A 17779-nucleotide genomic window follows, 5' to 3' on the forward strand; every position below is an offset into this window, starting at 1 on the left:
AAAACCGAAGTCTTTGATCACTCTATCAAAGCGTAGGTTCCAACTCCGGGACGCTTGCTTCAGTCCATAAATGGAACGCTGAAGTTTGCATACCTTGTCAGCATTTTCAGGATCGACAAAACCTTTGGGTTGTACCATATACAACTCTTCCTCAATATCACCATTAAGGAACGCCATTTTGACATCCATCTGCCAGATTTCATAATCGAAAAATGCAGCTATTGCTAACAAAATCCTCGCAGACTTTAGCTTCGCTACATGTGAGAAAGTCTCATCGTAGTCAACTCCTTGAATTTTTCGGAAACCCTTTGCGACAAGTCGAGCTTTATAGACAGTAATATTACCATCAGCATCTGTTTTTCTCTTAAAGATCCATTTATTCTCGACAGCCTTGCGGCTATCAGGTAAGTCTACCAAAGTCCATACTTTATTATCATACATGGATTCCATTTCGGATTTCATGGCTTCTTGCCATTTGTTGGAATCTGGGCTCATCATTGCTTCTTCATACGTCGCAGGGTCCTCATCATTGTTGTCCACAATCATGACATTCAGACAGGGATCATACCAATCAGGAGTGGTACGTTCCCTCGTCGATCTGCGAGGTTCAGTAGCTTCCTCGTTCGAAGTTTCATGATCATCATCATTCGCTTCCTCTCCTATCGGTGCAGGCTGTGCAGGAATTTCTTCCGGCACTGCGCTACTCTGATCTATGAGAGAAGGTTCATTAACCTCGTCGAGTTCTACTTTCCTTCCAGTCACTTCTTTAGTGAGAAACTCCTTCTCAAGAAAGGATCCGTTCTTGGCAACAAAGATTTTGCCTTCGGATCTGTGATAGAAAGTGTACCCAATTGTTTCTTTAGGGTATCCTATGAAGACGCTTTTCTCCGCTTTGGGTTCTAGCTTGTCAGGCTGTAACTTCTTTACATAAGCTTCGCAACCCCAAACCTTAAGGAACGACAGCTTAGGTTTCTTTCCAAACCATAGTTCATACGGTGTCGTTTCAACGGATTTAGATGGTGCCCTATTTAAAGTGAATGCGGCTGTCTCTAATGCATAACCCCAAAACGATAACGGCAAATCGGTAAGAGACATCATAGACCGAACCATATCTAAGAGAGTTCGATTACGACGTTCGGACACACCATTACGCTGTGGTGTTCCCGGCGGTGTCAACTGTGAAAGTATTCCGCATTTCTTTAAATGCATGCCAAACTCATAACTCAGATATTCACCTCCGCGATCAGAACGCAGAAACTTAATCTTCTTGTTATGTTGATTTTCTACTTCACTTTGGAATTCCTTGAACTTCTCAAAAGTCTCGGACTTATGTTTCATAAAGTAAATATATCCATATCTACTCAGATCATCCGTGAAGGTTAGAACATAACGATAACCACCGCGCGATGCTACACTCATTGGCCCACACACATCGGTATGTATGATTTCCAATAAGTCTGTAGCTCGCTCCATTGTACCAGAAAATGGAGTCTTAGTCATTTTTCCCATTAGACATGCTTCGCATCTGTCAAGTGACTCAAAGTCAAGTGACTCAAGAAGTCCATCGGAATGGAGTTTCTTCATGCGCTTCACTCCAATATGACCAAGACGACAGTGCCACATATAAGTAGAATTATCATTCAATTTCATTCGCTTAGCATTAATGTTATGAACATGTGTATCACTACTATCGAGATTTAACAAGAATAAACCATTCATCTCAGGTGCATGGCCATAAAAGACATTACTCATATAAATCGAACAACCATTATTCTCAGACTTAAACGAATAACCGTCTTGCATTAAACAAGATCCAGATATAATGTTCATGCTCAACGCAGGTACCAAATAACAATTATTAAGGTTTAAAACTAATCCCGAAGGTAGATGTAGAGGGAGCGTGCCGACAGCGATCACATCGACTTTGGATCCATTTCCAACGCGCATCGTCACCTCGTCTCTTGCCAGGCTTCGTCTATTCCGCAGTTCCTGTTTCGAGTTACAAATGTGAGCAACCGAACCAGTATCAAATACCCAAGCACTACTACGAGAACCAGTAATATAGACATCAATAACATGTATATCAAATATACCTTTCTTTTTGACGTGGCCGTTCTTCAGATCGGCCAAGTATTTGGGGCAATTGCGCTTCCAGTGCCCCTTCCCCTGGCAGTAATAGCACACAGTCTCAGGTTTAGGACCAGCCTTAGGCTTCTCAGGATGCGGTGCAACTTTCTTGCCGCCCTTCTTGAAGTTACCCTTGTTAGGCTTGCCCTGCTTTTTGAAACTGGTGGTCTTGTTGACCATCAACACTTGGTTCTCCTTCTTAATCTCTACTTCAGCAGATTTCAGCATGGAAAAGATTTCAGGTAAATCTTTATTCATGTTCTGCATGTTGTAGTTCATCACGAAGTTCTTGCAACTTGGTGGCAGTGATTGAAGGACACGATGAATACCCAGCTGGTTAGGGATCATCATCCCCAAGTCACTGAGCTTCTTCGCATGCCCGGACATGACGAGCATGTGCTCACTAACGGAGCTGCCTTCTTCCATCATGCAGGTAAAGAACTGCTTCGAGGCCTCATAGCTCTCCACGGCCGCATGAGTCTCAAAGATAAGTTTGAGCTCACGCATCATCTCACAGGGGTCGTGGTGCTCAAAACGCTTTTGGAGCTCTGCCTCTAAGCTGCACAAGATGGCACACTGAACTTCGGAGTACCGAGTTGCCCGAGTCTCATAAACATTCTTTATGTCCTCGGACACTGCAGGAGGTGGTGGGGGACCTAGCGGTGCATCGAGCACAAATTGCAGGCTTCCACCAGTGAGGAAAATCCTCACATGACGGAACCAGTCAGTGAAGTTGCTACCATTGCCCTTAAGCTTTTCTTTCTCTAGGAACTGGTTAAAATTGATGGAGGGGGGCGCCATGATCTACAACATATTTGCAAAGAGTTTAGACTAAGTTTATGATAAATTGAGTTCAATTTTAATTCTGAAATTAACTAGGTGAACTCCCACTTAAAACAACATCCCTCGCATTGTTTTAGTGATTACACGAACCAAATCCACTACACCAAGTCCGATCTTCACGAGAAAAGATGTAGCTTCAAAGGCGAACACTCAAAGTGTTCATCATATCATTCATATGACTCATGCTCTACCTTTCGGTATCCCGTGTTCCGAGACCATGTCTGTACATGCTAGGCTCGTCAAGGCAACCTTGGTATCCGCGTGTGCAAATTTGGCTTGCACCCGTTGTATGCACATGTAGAGTCTATCATACCCGATCATCACGAGATGCTTCAAAACGACAAGTCTTAGCAACGGTGCATACTAAGGATGAACACTTTATTATCTTGATATTATTGAGAGGGATCATCTTATAATGCTACCGTCGCGATCTAAGCAGAATAAGATGCATAAAAGGATTAACATCACATGCAATTCATAATGTGTGATATGATATGGCCTTTCGTCTTTGTGCTTTTGATCTCCATCTCCAAAGCACGGACATGATCTCCATCATCACCAGCATGGCGTCAAGGTCAGTGGCGCCGCTTCATGGTTGTCCATCACTTATAGCTACTATAACAACTACTTGAAATAAAGCTATTACATGATGAATAGACACGCAGGTCTTTAACAAAATTAAAGACAACCATTAGGCTCCTGCCGGTTGCCATAATACAATAATGAACATCTCATACATCAAATATAATCATCATCACATCATGTCCATATCACATCACCAAACCCTGCAAAAACAAGTTAGACGCCTCTAATTTGGTTTGCATATTTTACGTGGTTTAGGGTTTTCGAGTAAGATCCAATCTACCTACGAACATGAACCACAACGGTGATACTAGTGTTGACAATAGAAGTGTAAATTACAATCTTCACTATGGTGGGAGAGACAGACACCCGCAAAGCCACTTATGCAATACAAGTTGCATGTCAAGCGTGGAGCAAGTCTCATGAGACGCAGTCATGTAAAGTTAGCCCGGGCCGCTTCATCCCACCATCCCGCAAAGAAGCAAAGTACACAAACTAAAGCAACAAGAGCATCACCACCCACAAAACCATTGTGTTCTACTCGTGCAACAGATCTATGCATAGACATGGCTCTGATACCACTGATGGGATTCGTAGCATAGAAAACAAAAATTTTCCTACCGCAAAGATGAATAAATCCAAGATCTAATCTATGGAACACCCAAGATCTAATCTACAAGATCGAAGCAACGAGATGGAGATGAGACTAACCCTCGAAGATTCCAAAGCCTACGAGATTAATCTCGTTGTTGGTGTAGACGATCGTCCCCGGTGCTGCAATCCGGCAGCACTTCCGTACTCGGTCGCGCGTACGGTGTCGATGAAGCTCCTTCCTCTCCCGTTCCAGCGGGCAGCGGAGGTGTGGTAGATCTCCTCCAAATTCCAGCAGCACGATGGCGTGGTGGTGGTAGTGGAGGAAGAAAAGCAGCAGGGCTTCGCCTAAGCCGGAGCAGCGTATGGTGGAGGGAGAGGCGGCCAGAGGAGGAGGCAATGGATGGGGGGTGTGGCCGGCCACCCCCTCCCCTCTTTATATAGGGGGCCAGCCGGCCAAGGTGGCCCCCCTTCCCATCTAGGGTTGGGGGGCGGCGGCCAAGAGGGGGGAGAGGGCTTTCCCCTCCCCCAAGTTGATCCCCCCCTAGGAAACCCTAGGGGGTTGGCCGGCCTGGGCCTTGGGGGCCATGTGCCCCTGGCCCATTAGGCCAGGGAGCATCCCCTCGGCCCATGCTAGGCCTCCTAGGTCGTGGGCCCCATGGTGGACCCCTCCGGAACCTTCTAGAACCTTCCAGTCAACCACCGGAAAAATCCCGAACATTTCCGAAACCCAGAAATCAACTTCCCTTATATGAATCTTATTCTCCGGACTATTCCGGACCTCCTCGTGACATCCTGGATCACATCCGAGACTCCGAACAAACTTCGTCTCCATACCATATTCAAATCTACTTATGCGACATCGAACCTTAAGCGCGTCACCCTACGGTTCGCGAACTATGCAGACATGGTCGAGACTCCTCTCCGAGCAATAACCAATAGTGGGATCTGGAGATCCATAATGGCTCCCACATATTCAACGATGACTTAGTGATCGATTGAACCATTTACATACGATGTCAATTCCCTTTGTCACACGATATTTTACTTATCCGAGGTTTGATCATCAGTATCTCCATACCTCGTTCAACCTCGTTACTGACAAGTACTCTTTACTCGTACCGTGGTATGTCATCTCTTATGATCAAATCATATGCTTGCAAGCTAATCAAACGACATTCCACCGAGAGGGCCCAGAGTATATCTATCCGTCATCAGGATGGACAAATCCCACTATTGATCCATATGCCTCAACTCACACTTTCCAAATACTTAATCCCATCTTTATAACCACCCATTTACGCAATGGCGTTTGATGTAATCAAAGTACCCTTCCGGTGTAAGTGATTTACATGATCTCATGGTCGAAGGACTAAGACAACTATGTATCGAAAGCTTATAGCAAATTGAACTTAATGACTTGATCTTATGCTACGCTCATTTGGGTGTGTGTCCATTATATCATTCAACTAATGACATAACCTTGTTATTAATAACATCCAATGTTCATGATCACGAAACCATGATCATCCATTAATCAACAAGCTAGTTATACAAGAGGCTTACTAGGGACTCCTTGTTGTTTACATAACACACATGTATCAATGTTTCGGTTAATACAATTATAGCATGGTATGCAAACATTTATCATAAACACAAAGATATTATAATAACCACTTTATTATTGCCTCCTGGGCATATCTCCAACACTTGGGGCCTCCAATTAAGTTGTGGAGATTGTCTCAAGTTTGTATCTTTGTGTCTTAGGTTCTTGGGGCCTCCAATTAAGTTGTGGAGAATCCTCAAGTGCAAGATCTTTGTGGCGGAATATTGGGAGCCTCCAATTAAGGGCTCCTTTGATTCAAAGGATTTGCATAGGAATTGTGTAGGATTTGGTTCCTATGGGAAAATTTCCTATACATGTTGTTTGATTCATAGGAACATATCCTATAGGAAAAAATCCTATAGGAATCTTGTAGTGTAATTCCTATAGGAAAAAAGCATTAGCTCATACCTCATGAAAAAATTCCTTTGCTACAATCAAACACAGTTCATCTTCCTATAGGATTCAAGTAGACATGCCATTCCAATCATATACCTTTCCTATTCCTATACTTTTCCTATCCTTTAAATCAAAGGAGCCCTAAGTTGGGGAGATAGCCCCAAGCTTTTTGCAGGTTCAGTGACCACCCTAAGTTTCCATAGTGGATCGAGGACATCCCTTTAGGTGGGAATTCTCCGCGTTTGGAGTGACTTGTCCTCCACACCGCTCCAATGGAGAGTATCACTCACAAGAGTGTGAACTTCGGGATACATCGCTGTCTCCGCGCCACCTCGGTTATTCCTATACCCGAGCTCTTTACTTATGTACTTTATATTGTGATAGCCTTCGTACTTGAAGTTATATATCTTGTTATCACATAGTTGCTTGTATTGTTTAGCATAAGTTATTGGTGCACATAGGTGAACCATAATTATATAGGTTTTATGCTTGACAACCTAAACGCTAGTTTTATTCCGCATTTGTTAAGCCATATTCGTAAAAGTTTTTAAACCTCCTATTCACCCCCCCTCTAGGAGGCATATGTGTCCTTTCATATAGGCCAGGTGTATCCACCATCTATTTTGTTTACTTCTGTGATTCGGTGGTTGTGTTCAGAGTTCCCCTTCTAGGATTAGGGAATTGTCTTGTCAAAAGTCTGAGAAGGCGGAAGTTATTCTCCAGACGCATATATTACAAAATGATCAATGTGCACTAGTACATGATGCTATTTTACGATGGATATGTTACTGTGTGGAAATCCTATTTGCAAATAGGAAACTACTAAGAGGATAGTTCAAAATTGTACTACTCTTATGTTAACTTCAACTTAGCATACGATGAATGTTCAACGATTGTGGGATTCCTTTCTTCGGTCTTTTCGTAGAATATGACAAACACAAAAAAAAATTCTAGAAATGTCAGAAGGGAGAGGCCGACCTTTTTTGGAAGGGAGAGACCGACCTAGGAAAAAAACACTTAGGTGTAAAAACGGGCACCTAGCGCCGAAAACTCTCAAATATTGTGGGGTTTGAGGACGAGAATTATTAGACAAATTTTCATTTCTTTTCATGCAAAGATGCGATTGAAACCCAAGATTTGCATGATAAAATTGGTGATACTCTGTCATTAAATCACACCCACCCTTTAATACTTAGGAGTAAAAGAAAAAAATATTGAGTCCCAAGAGGATTCATATTTTTTTTTTTGGATTGAGGAGTCACAATGTTCACCTAGGATATTTTCTCGTTTTTCTCCCTCCCTGAAAGTTGCCGGAAAATTTAGAGAAACAATAAGAATGGGAAGAAAGGGTTTAGAAATGGAAGAAAAATTTCTAAGAATCGTAGAATATGAGAACCTAGAGACTTGTTCCCCTTTATCTTTGAAGATTGACCAAAAATTCTTGGAAAGTCCAAAAAAATGCAAGAAATTCTTTTGAAATGGAAGGGAAAACCTGGGCATTAGAGAAAACAATATGAGAAATCTATAGGTTCTACCCCCCTAGGATTTAGCCACCGTGTTTCCCTTTCTGCTTTAAGATTGTGGCGCATTCGTAAAAGTCTAGAAAAGCTTCAAAAAATGGAAAAGGGAGTGAAAATAATATGAACATACCTAGGAGCCAGAGTAAAATGTGGGGGCCTTAGGGACTCATTCTTTCCCCCTTGGAAGTTTCCTACTTATCTCCCTTCTCCTTGGTTCGGAAAATTCCCCGGAATCCGAGAAAATGAGAAAATATGGAAGGAAAATATCTAGTCGTCAAAGTAAAATATGAGAAACTTAAAGGGACCGTGCTCTCTCATATGGCATTTCCTCCTTATATTCCATATCTTCGAGAATTTTGGTAGAAGTTTAGAGAAACATGGAATGACTGTAAGAACAAAATGAAAAAAAATGTTGATGAGTTGAGAAGAAGATGTGGATCCTAGGATCCACCTTTATCTCCTGCAGGGATGTACTCTCATTTCCCACTTTTTTTAAAGATTGCCTAGAAATTCTGAGGGAATAGAGAAGATCAGGGAAAAGCATCAAGAAAAGGCAAACAAAGATAGGTAGGCCAAGTGGATTACACTTACTTATCTCCCGATTTCCCCCGTTCTTTCATCCCTTCAAAGGAGGAGCCATCCTTGCGTGATCCTATGGTTGTATTCTGAGTGTCCCTTCGAGGATTAGATAATTGTCACCTCGAAAGGCCGAGAAGGAGGAAGTTTGTCGCCCAACGTAAAGCAATCCAAAGTCTAAATATTATCACAAGAGATGTATCAGAGAATCATTTTTTGAACCCAAATCCGCATCAATGAATTTTGTGACTACGACTCAAGGGGACTTCTGTTGTGGGAATAACTAACCCTCGCCAATAGGTCAAATAAGAAGAGACACTAAAAGGAAAAGGCAAAGAAGACCGCTTGATTGAGGGATAGTTGGGCTAGTCATCCATGAACCATGCACCACACCATTTCTAGTCTACCATGACAAGAAGGTTGGAAAAGGCGTACGAGTAAGCGAGGCGGTTGACATTTTCCTAGTGCCTAGGCGATGCTTAAGTGCCCCTAGGCGGCATAGTTTATACCATGAAGTATGTATATGGGTCATTACATGTGAATAAACATTAATTTAGAGCATTTAAATGTGTAAATTTCTTATAACTACCTTTGGAATAATTTCCATCTAAATCTTTAGTGACGTATGCCATGATTTCTTATTGTGGAAGACAATTTATTGGTTTCCGCTACCTAGAGTTCCGCTTATGCCTAGGCGAGGCATTTTTTCCATCACCTAGTGCCCAGGTATTCTTAAGCGTTGTCTAGGCGTCGCCTTGTACAACAGCTGTCCATACATTTATGAACCAAAATATTACCTTGATTACCCCTTCTAACTCTCTTTTAAAGGATATCCATGGCTATTTGTCAAACACCTCAAGGATATAAATAGCCCCTCATAGGCATGTATTACATTCACTCTTATCCAAATGAAATCGATGGGATGACACTATAGCTCCAAAGACGCATACCATGAGCTTGGTTCAAGTCCTAGAACACTACAACAATGTAGGCGGGCCTTGGAGGTTTTAAACGTCGAGGCATGCGTATAATTACCATGCTCACATTGACGCGACAAATGAAACATGCTAGCAATAACTGCATCGGGATTGTGCAGATGCGGTGCCTTTGTTCCGGGCGGCACACGGGATTTTCGCGCACTCTCGCATTGCCGTACCATGATTGAAACTCCTCGATACATTAATAGACGGTGCAAAACCTACTGCCATTGTAAAGATAAGTGCGGCACATAAAATATGTCATCATGGGTACATCCTTTATGTCACCTAAATTAATTAAAATCAATAATCCTTGTACGATTTGTTCATTTAGATAGTAATTTCATTGTTATGAAGATCCCATTAGGTTATAATGATATTACAATGCGGATAATTTACTAAATTTATCGACTTATGCTATGAATCTCCAAACTAAAAAAAACAATAATACAAATTTCCAAGGATAAATGGAGAAATCTAGATTTTTCCACTTATCCTCTAAGTTTCTTAATTTATCATAAGAATAAATGGATAAATCTCTCTATATCATGTTCTTGAGTGCCTCTCTGTTCCACGACATCCTCCGCGCATAGTACTACGTTAACAGCGGTGATGTGGCAACGATCCTCCACGCACGGTACTATGTGGGTGGCAGCGATACGGCAACCATCATCTACGCATCAAACTCTGACGAAGGAGTCAAGATGCCCGCCAACCCGCGCGCAACACCAACGACGGCGTTGAAAAGACACAAATGCCGCCTAGAGGATAGGCCAACCACTGCTTTAAACATCGTGCTACACAAGAACACGGAAAAGGGTTCGCAACCAAACTGCTGATTTTTGTTTTGTTTCTTTGGAAGCAAGAAACGACTTCGCGAGTATCCAAACATGCCCGAGGTGTCCAATAAAAAATTAGGCACGTCCGGACCGATGTTGGGAAGGGAGGGGCGGGGGGCACGGGCGCCACTAGAGATGCCCTAAAGAGATGATAGCCCTACCTTAAAATCGTGTGTCTACTCTTTGCATGTGCTTTACCAAAGTGTCAACCGATGGTGTGAGTTTTTTTGTTTTGTTTTGAAAACTAACCGATGGTGTGAATATGCATGACTGTTGAGATTTGAGAAGAAGACTTTGATGGTAATTAATGAAAAAATAGGTCATGAGTCATGACTAAGGGTGGACACGAGCCAGCTCGGGCTGGGCTCGGTGCGAGCCAGTCTTTGGCTCGCTCCAAAACGGCTCGGCTCGGGCTGGCTCGTTTCTCTCCCGAGCTGGAAAAATGAGCTCGGCTCGAGCTATACCAAAACTCGAGCTGGCTCGGGCTGGCTCGCGAGCCAAACGTCTGGATGAAGATGGTGAATTCTGGATGCAGGGCTGGATCCGATTCGATGCAGTGGTGACTAAGGACGGTGACCAAGGACGCCGTGGCATGGGGGAGCTTCCGAGTTCTGCCATTTTGGCTTGGGGGAGCTTCCTCCGAGCTAGACTGGGCACGGGAGCTGGTCTTCTTCTTCACCGCCGGCACCTGGTTCCATGGCGTGGTGGACAGTGCAGCGCGGGCATGGAGAGGCCGGGTGAGACGGTGGGACGGTGGGACGGTGGGGCGCGAGGCAGATGGCAAGCCAGCAGGCGGCGGCGACATCAGAGTGGCGGCGGCGGCATCAGAGCGGCGGCGCGCTTGGAGTCTCTGTGAGATGCGATGGTACGAGGCTACGAGCAGCCTCGCGTGACCTACCCCTCCCTCTCCTCACAGGCCACAAATCAGCCCAATAACCCCTTTGGCCTTCTCTGATTTTGCCAAAAAAAACAATGCGAGCTAACGGGCTGGCCCGAGCCGAGCTTGGCGAGCCAAAAGCTCGCAGCAGGCCAGAAAAAAGGGCTCGGCTCGGTCTGGCTTTTCCACGGGCCGAGCTCAAATTGGGCCGAGCCACGAAAAGCTCGGGCCGAGCCAAAAACTCGGCCCATATGTCCAGCCTTAGTCATGACTCAGTAGATCGATCCTGGAATGCAATACCATGGTGTGAATAAGTATGACTACGGAGTGTATGTAATCCAACGTACGTTGAACGGGGACCATTCTGCATACGTTTTTCTGGCTTCCCCGCCTGCCCATCGCATGCATGCGTTTCTTTCCACCTCCGCACACCTTGGATCTCCCCCAGCTCCCGCCATCGAGGCCGATGCCCAGCAGTTCTTGGAGACAGGCATGGGCAGGTGATCTTGAATCTTGATACTGCTTTGCATTGCTATATTGTTCTTTTCGATCTCCGCCGTCTGGAGGAGACGGGGTACATTGCGTAGAAGATGAAGGGTAGCGTCGCGACGGTGGTGCCGCGGCTGGTGGCACCGCGCGGCGGCCGCGCCCACGAGATCGAGATGTTCTCGCACTATGTTGGTACGTACGTACGGTCCGCAGAAACTTTTTTACATCCGATTGAGTAATTTAGGCCTTTGAGCGGGCAATTCTGCAGAACCAATTGAATTAGTTCCATGCGCATTCTGATCTCATGGGGATCAAGGTCGATCAAGTACTCAGGCCTGCATTTACGAGACATGCTCAGTTTAGTTATTCGGTCAAGAGGAAGAAAGGATTACAGAGCTGAAAGATAGGAGAGGGAAAAATGAAACATCGTAGCATGGATGTAGAAGAAAAAAATGAGTCTAGCTCGACATAGCATATCCGGGGCAGCATATCCGAACTGATATCTCGGAATTGATGCAAGAATAATCTTGTGATGCAGCATTTTCTGTGTAGCCTACACCCTACAGTGATCTTTTCTTGAAAGAATCTTTGTAGGCTAGAGAAAGAAATAAGATTATGCATTTTCTTTGTAGTACATCGATAATTCGATATTACTGTTCTAGTTAGTAACATATTTCTTCTACATCAATCTTCGATGTATTTCGCTAACCTTTGTTGTTCACACTTTTTTATTTCGAGTAAGATAAGCAATTCAATCAGAGGAACAGAATGTCAGTTCAGCATCTGTCTGAAATACTATTCATATTGTTTCAGCTAAGCAAATAGGGTTCGACGATCCGAACGAGTGCCCCCACCTTTGTACAATGGCCTGCGATTATCTAAAGAAGAGCAAGGGCTATGAACAGAATCTACTTGCGTTCTTCCATAACAACATGAATCCGGACGCCATGCTCGTCAAGTTGATCGAGGAGCTAGACAGATGCATACTCAGCTACTTCTCCTTCCACTGGCATTGTGCAGCTCACGTAATCACGCAGGTATGTATAAGCATCAAGAGAGGGAGAATTTTCACACTGAGGAACTTCTCGAAGAACTGAGATACTCCCTCCGTCTATAATTCTTGTTGTGGTTTTAGTTCAAACTAGCACAGTGACCCTCGCAAATGTGAGGGCTGTTAAGCTTCATGCACTAGCCACTTGAACCAAAAGTCCGAACTGATGGAAAGGGCTAGACAATCCACATATACACTTCACAACACCCCCACTCGCGTGTGACGGGAGAAGAGAGTCAACACGTGAAAGAAGAAGAAGAGCACACCGAAACACAGCGGTGGCTAAAGAGGGGGGCAACAACAATTTTTAGACTTAATTGCGAAAACCAGGATTTGAACTCGCGACCTAGGGCTCTGATACCATGTTAAGCTTCATGCACTAGCCACTTGAACCAAAAGTCCAAACTGATGGAAAGGGCTAGACAATCCACATATACACTTCACAACAAGGGCGTCGTCTTTAAAGTACACATTTGGTGTTACCCTTCTTTCTACAAAATATTTACATCCACACTATGATTTAGAAAATAATATGGCTCTGTAGTCAAGACCTCAAGGGCACATTAAATAAGTGAGATGTTAAAATGTTTTTTTATTGATACGGCATGATTATCTATGGCATCTTTTAAGCACCTTTGAATACAACCATCGCCTGCCGGCTTGTAGGTTTCGGCACTTAAATGTATTTATTTCTTTTCTTTTTGAAAATGTCTCGTCTCATATTTTTTAGAATAAATTGTCATCAGGTGTCCAAGCTAAACAGGTCCATTGACACTAAGAACTTGACTGAAGAGTAAGTAGTACTTTAGGGTGCTTACAAAATATGTTAGATTAATGAATTGTACGATAAAACAAAATAAAACTATGATGACTTAGCGGAATTGTTTTAACAAACTATGAGCTACAGAATGTCGAATGGAGTGACTTGAACTTATCTACATTATTAAGTATCTAGATATATATTAGTGTGTAAATAATATGTATTTTTTCAAAAAGAATATTATTTACATCAGTGCAACACCTGCCGCTTTTCGTTTGAGCAAAGTTTTCCAAAGTAAAATGCATGTTGTAATGTGTTGTGTGTTGAAGATGTTTACATGAGCTGTTTACGTGATTAACCTTGGATATGTATTTTACATCTCATCTATTATTTACAGATTGAACTGTTTAAATAATTTAGGTAAAATGGATTAACCTTGGTTCTTTCTGTGTCCATATAGAACACGTCTATATTTGGCACTGGCTCTTCTTTAACATGTATTTGGCACTTATTTCATAGATGCAAATGCATGAAACAAAATTACTTTACCCTACAACATGTGACTAATGATGTATGCTCGGTGAATTAGAACTTGTACACTACTACAATTCAATCGTGTAGCGACGACTTTTAGATACAACTGTTCAAATAATAATAATGGTATGGACTAACGTGGTGCATAACTAAGCTGAAATCAGACCCTAATGTCCAATCACTCAAAATTAGGAATGCTAATTTTGTTGTTGAAGGTTCCACTATGTCCAAAGATGTCTGAAACTTCGAACATGGTAGAAAGATTTATGCTGAACAACCTTGATGATCGGTCAAATTTGGCTTTTTCTATACATACATATTATTAATTTTGAATTCTCTGCCACGGTCGCCCGTCTTACCTAACTATATAACTTCTATTTAATTTTAAGTTGAATAGACTAAACGGTAAATCATACAACATATTTTAGGGTGTAATATTTAGCGGATCCACCGGAAAACTATTATACCGGGCAAACGTTATAGGAATTCACATAATTAACTTAAATTTTAGATAATTTTGCACAAAAAATTCCAATTTATTTGGCAAATCTCAGGGTGTATCTTAGTTGGTATTTCCATTAACCGTATTTACGGATGCCTGTTAACACAATTTAAAATCCAAGATCGGTGTGGTAGTCTTATATGCATACATAGGATGTCTGAGACGCATGGACCACCGGCATTGCGAGATGGATCCCTATTTTCACCCATATTTCATGGCGTATCGCTGATCCATCAGGATAAGAGATGTTTCACTCGGACGATATTTCCGGAAACCGAAAACTGCAATGCTGGACAAAAGTTGCCGGTATTCAAATAATTAGCTCAAATTTAATAATTTTGATAAATTTATAAATTCATTTGACAAATCTCGGACGGTATTATAACCAGTATTTCCGTAAACTATATTTACCGATGCTCACCGGTATTCTTTTGCTACTAAGAAGGAAAAAAACCCGGTCTGAAATATGTGTTGATATGCTATATGATTTGAACATCAATATATACACTCTAGCCTCACGGTCGGTCAACTTTGGGCTAACATAACATAAATGCATAATTTCTTTTATTTTAAACGGACTCACCTAGAGTCCTATTAACACACGTATGTCTTTTGGAGATCAGATTTGATCTTCCTATTGGTAACCATTTTGGCCACTACCCCCAAAACAAACCCTATTTTGAGGATAGAACTATGGTATGGATTCTCAAAACCCAGTATCAGCAGGCCTAGTTACTCTCTTCCCCGAACTTATGCAGAGTACGAATTTATCGAGTTCGATCAGTACTATAAAACCTAAGTATTTTATTAAACTTAAGTATTTTATTGACTCGAAAAAACACCCTTATTTTGCTTTTAGTATATAATAGATAGATAGATTTAAACTAAAACCATGACAAAACTTATGGAAGGGAGTATTTTTCATAACAAAACAGACTTCTTAATTACAGCTTTGTCCTTGACTTGTTCGTATACATTTCTCCCTCTGTAACACTTGGTTAATTAGGTTCTAACAGCAGAGCAACCTAGAAGAAAGCTCAGGAGCATGGTATTGGAGGCCACAAGGTAATTAGCTAGTATGTTTATTGCTCATGTATATATAAGGTGTATAAATAGTCCGATTCTAATCGAAGAAATGACTGGCAACGTGCCCAGGAAGATGAGGTTCGAGAGGGTGACGAGAGAGCTGAAGGTGACTCGGCTCTTCTCGACCCTGATGGAGGAGCTGAAGGTGATCGGGATAAGCTCCCCCGACAACAAGCCGCGCTGCCCGACCACCGAGGTGATGGTCCCGGCGGCACACAGCGTCCGCAGCCCTGTGCTGCTCCTGATGGGCGGCGGCATGGGCGCCGGCAAGAGCACCGTGCTCAAACAGATCATGAAGGAGTGAGTCTCGTCGACGTCGAGTCGCCGGATAGAACACCGTGCCAAATCAAGCTTGAGCTGATGCCGATTAATATGTACGTGTGCAGGGTGTTCTGGTCCGGCGCGGCGGCGAACGCGGTGGTGGTGGAGGCCGATGCGTTCAAGGAGTCGGACGTGATCTACCAGGCAATCACCTCCCGCGGCCACCACGACGACATGCTGCAGACCGCCGAGCTGGTAACGATGATCCACTTTCGTTGCAGTACACGCACGACACGACACCGCAAATTGTCCGCGCTGGTCCAGAGCAAATTAACCGCTCGCGTTCGTTCATAATGCAGGTGCACCAGTCGTCGACGGACGCGGCGGCGTCGCTGCTGGTGACGGCCCTGAACGAGGGACGGGACGTGATCATGGACGGCACGCTCTCGTGGGAGCCGTTCGTGCTGCAGACGATCGCCATGGCGCGGTCCGTGCACCGGCAGCGGTACCGCATGGGGGTCGGCTACAAGGTCGCCGCCGACGGGACGACCACCGAGCAGTACTGGGAGCCCGTCGAGGAGCAGAGCGCAACCGGGCCCTTCTGCAGGGCCGCCATGAAACCCTACCGCATCGAGCTCGTCGGCATCATCTGCGACGCCTACCTCGCCGTCATCAGAGGGATCAGGTAAGTAACTAAGCATACACACAATGTCACGATCAGTTTCGACTGCGACCAAAATCGGCGGTGCTATGCATTGCAGGCGAGCTATCATATCCGGGAGGGCCGTGCGGGTGAACTCGCAGCTCAAGTCCCACAAACGGTTCGCCGGCGCCTTCCGGAAGTACTGTGACCTCGTCGACAACGCCAGGCTCTACAGCACCAATACCATCGACGGCACAAAGGTACGTAACACATTTCTTCTTCTTCTGCAATGAACATCAGGTTCGGCAAATACAGTACTGCAATGAACATCAGGTTCTGCAATGAACATCACTTATCTCCATGTATGTATGTCTGTTTAATTTTGCAGTTGATAGGTTGGAAGGACGGGGACAGCAGGTTGCTGGTAGACATGCAGGAGATCGGGCTGCTGGATCGGGTTAGCAAGATCAACGAGGAAGCCGACTGCGTGCACGAGCTGTACCCGGACGGGCACCCCACCGGCGGCGCGGGGTCGGTCTGGGAGGAGCTGGTGGCGTCGCCGGTGCGGGCGTCCATACAGCGGGAGCTCAAGGCGGCCATCCTCGACAGCGAGGCATGCTTCCCGTCCCCGTAGCCTGAAGCACATGCACGGCTAACACGCGCGTTCCATGCTCGGCTCGTACGTATTGTTTGTTCATAACTTGATGAACCAGTTGTAAGCTTGTAATGTGCTGTATGACAAGTTGCGGAATAAGAGATCGATCGATCAAATCTTATTCACATACCATTGGACACTAGTGTAGGTTGATTTTAGGATTAATGGGAAAACAAATATCGGATTTGCTAATTCTACTGAGAACTAGCTAAATCTCAGTCACCTCATAAGGTATTGGATTTTCGTTACAAGATGTCATGGGCTTTCGGCTACTGGTTTTGTGCTACACCGTGAGCAATTTGGTCTTTGTGGGACCTAGCCTTTTTGTTTTTTTTTTTTCGATAAAGGAGCATCGCCACAGCCTCTGCATCAATAGATGCACACGACTTGCTTTATTAAAGGAAGTATCAAGTCACAAAAAAATCATCATCACTTATTGCAATCATGGAAAAACTAAGGTCGATACATGAATCAACCATTTAAAAATATGGCACTCAGAAAAGCTATGCATTTGCTATTCTATTAAGATGCCGCCATCCCTGGAAAAAGAAATCCTGAGCAACCACTAGCATCCGGTTGCATCCAATAACCATACCCTCCCGCTGCTCCACTAGGAAAAGGAAAACCCATTGCTAAATTGAATGAGCAGATCGCCGGATAACCTGCAAAAAATTAGTTCCAATTTGCTTGTTAAAGATAATACTCCCTCCGTTCCTTTCTATAGTGCCTATTGTTTTTTGGCACGGAAATTAGCGCAAGCAAATTTATTGACACAAAACCCCCCACCGCTATTTGAGAGGAAAAAAAAGGAAACTGGAAACAGATCGGAGACGTGATCTGCTCCCTACACGGCCTACTCCTTCC

The 17779-nt window shown here is 43.9% G+C and overlaps 2 protein-coding genes across 2 annotated transcripts; one reads left to right on the forward strand and one right to left on the reverse strand.

Annotated features, from left to right (window-relative positions):
* Window positions 1-1729: 1729 nt before the first annotated feature.
* Window positions 1730-10862, reverse strand: LOC139838170 (uncharacterized). The gene is made up of 3 exons (XM_071827541.1): window positions 10522-10862; window positions 2094-2833; window positions 1730-1989 (listed from the first exon to the last, which is right to left on the reverse strand). The coding sequence occupies exons 1-3, from the start codon at window positions 10860-10862 to the stop codon at window positions 1976-1978; spliced, it is 1095 nt and encodes a 364-aa protein (XP_071683642.1). The 3' UTR covers window positions 1730-1975.
* A 469-nt stretch (window positions 10863-11331) lies between these two features.
* On the forward strand, window positions 11332-17042 carry LOC127338708 (calmodulin calcium-dependent NAD kinase). The gene is made up of 8 exons (XM_051364721.2): window positions 11332-11615; window positions 12237-12460; window positions 15277-15335; window positions 15426-15656; window positions 15743-15872; window positions 15977-16302; window positions 16379-16520; window positions 16649-17042. Exons 1-8 carry the CDS (start codon window positions 11525-11527, stop codon window positions 16892-16894), a joined length of 1449 nt encoding a protein of 482 aa, XP_051220681.1. The 5' UTR covers window positions 11332-11524; the 3' UTR covers window positions 16895-17042.
* Window positions 17043-17779: the final 737 nt, after the last annotated feature.

The sequence above is a fragment of the Lolium perenne genome, chromosome 3 (genome assembly GCF_019359855.2).
Source record: "Lolium perenne isolate Kyuss_39 chromosome 3, Kyuss_2.0, whole genome shotgun sequence".
Classification (NCBI taxonomy): Eukaryota; Viridiplantae; Streptophyta; class Magnoliopsida; order Poales; family Poaceae; genus Lolium; species Lolium perenne.

What these genes read in the sequence shown, in the direction of transcription:
- LOC139838170 (XM_071827541.1), bottom strand. Translation starts at nt 10,862, where the DNA reads ATGTCGCCGCCGCCTGCTGGCTTGCCATCTGCCTCGCGCCCCACCGTC. An exon ending in CCGAGCCAGCTCGAGTTTTG is followed by an intron (nt 2,834 to 10,521) that starts GTATAGCTCGAG and finishes CCGTCATGTGAG; the next exon opens with GATTTTCCTCACTGGTGGAA.
- LOC127338708 (XM_051364721.2), top strand. Translation starts at nt 11,525, where the DNA reads ATGAAGGGTAGCGTCGCGACGGTGGTGCCGCGGCTGGTGGCACCGCGC. An exon ending in ATGGTATTGGAGGCCACAAG is followed by an intron (nt 15,336 to 15,425) that starts GTAATTAGCTAG and finishes CAACGTGCCCAG; the next exon opens with GAAGATGAGGTTCGAGAGGG. An exon ending in TGCTGCAGACCGCCGAGCTG is followed by an intron (nt 15,873 to 15,976) that starts GTAACGATGATC and finishes TTCATAATGCAG; the next exon opens with GTGCACCAGTCGTCGACGGA.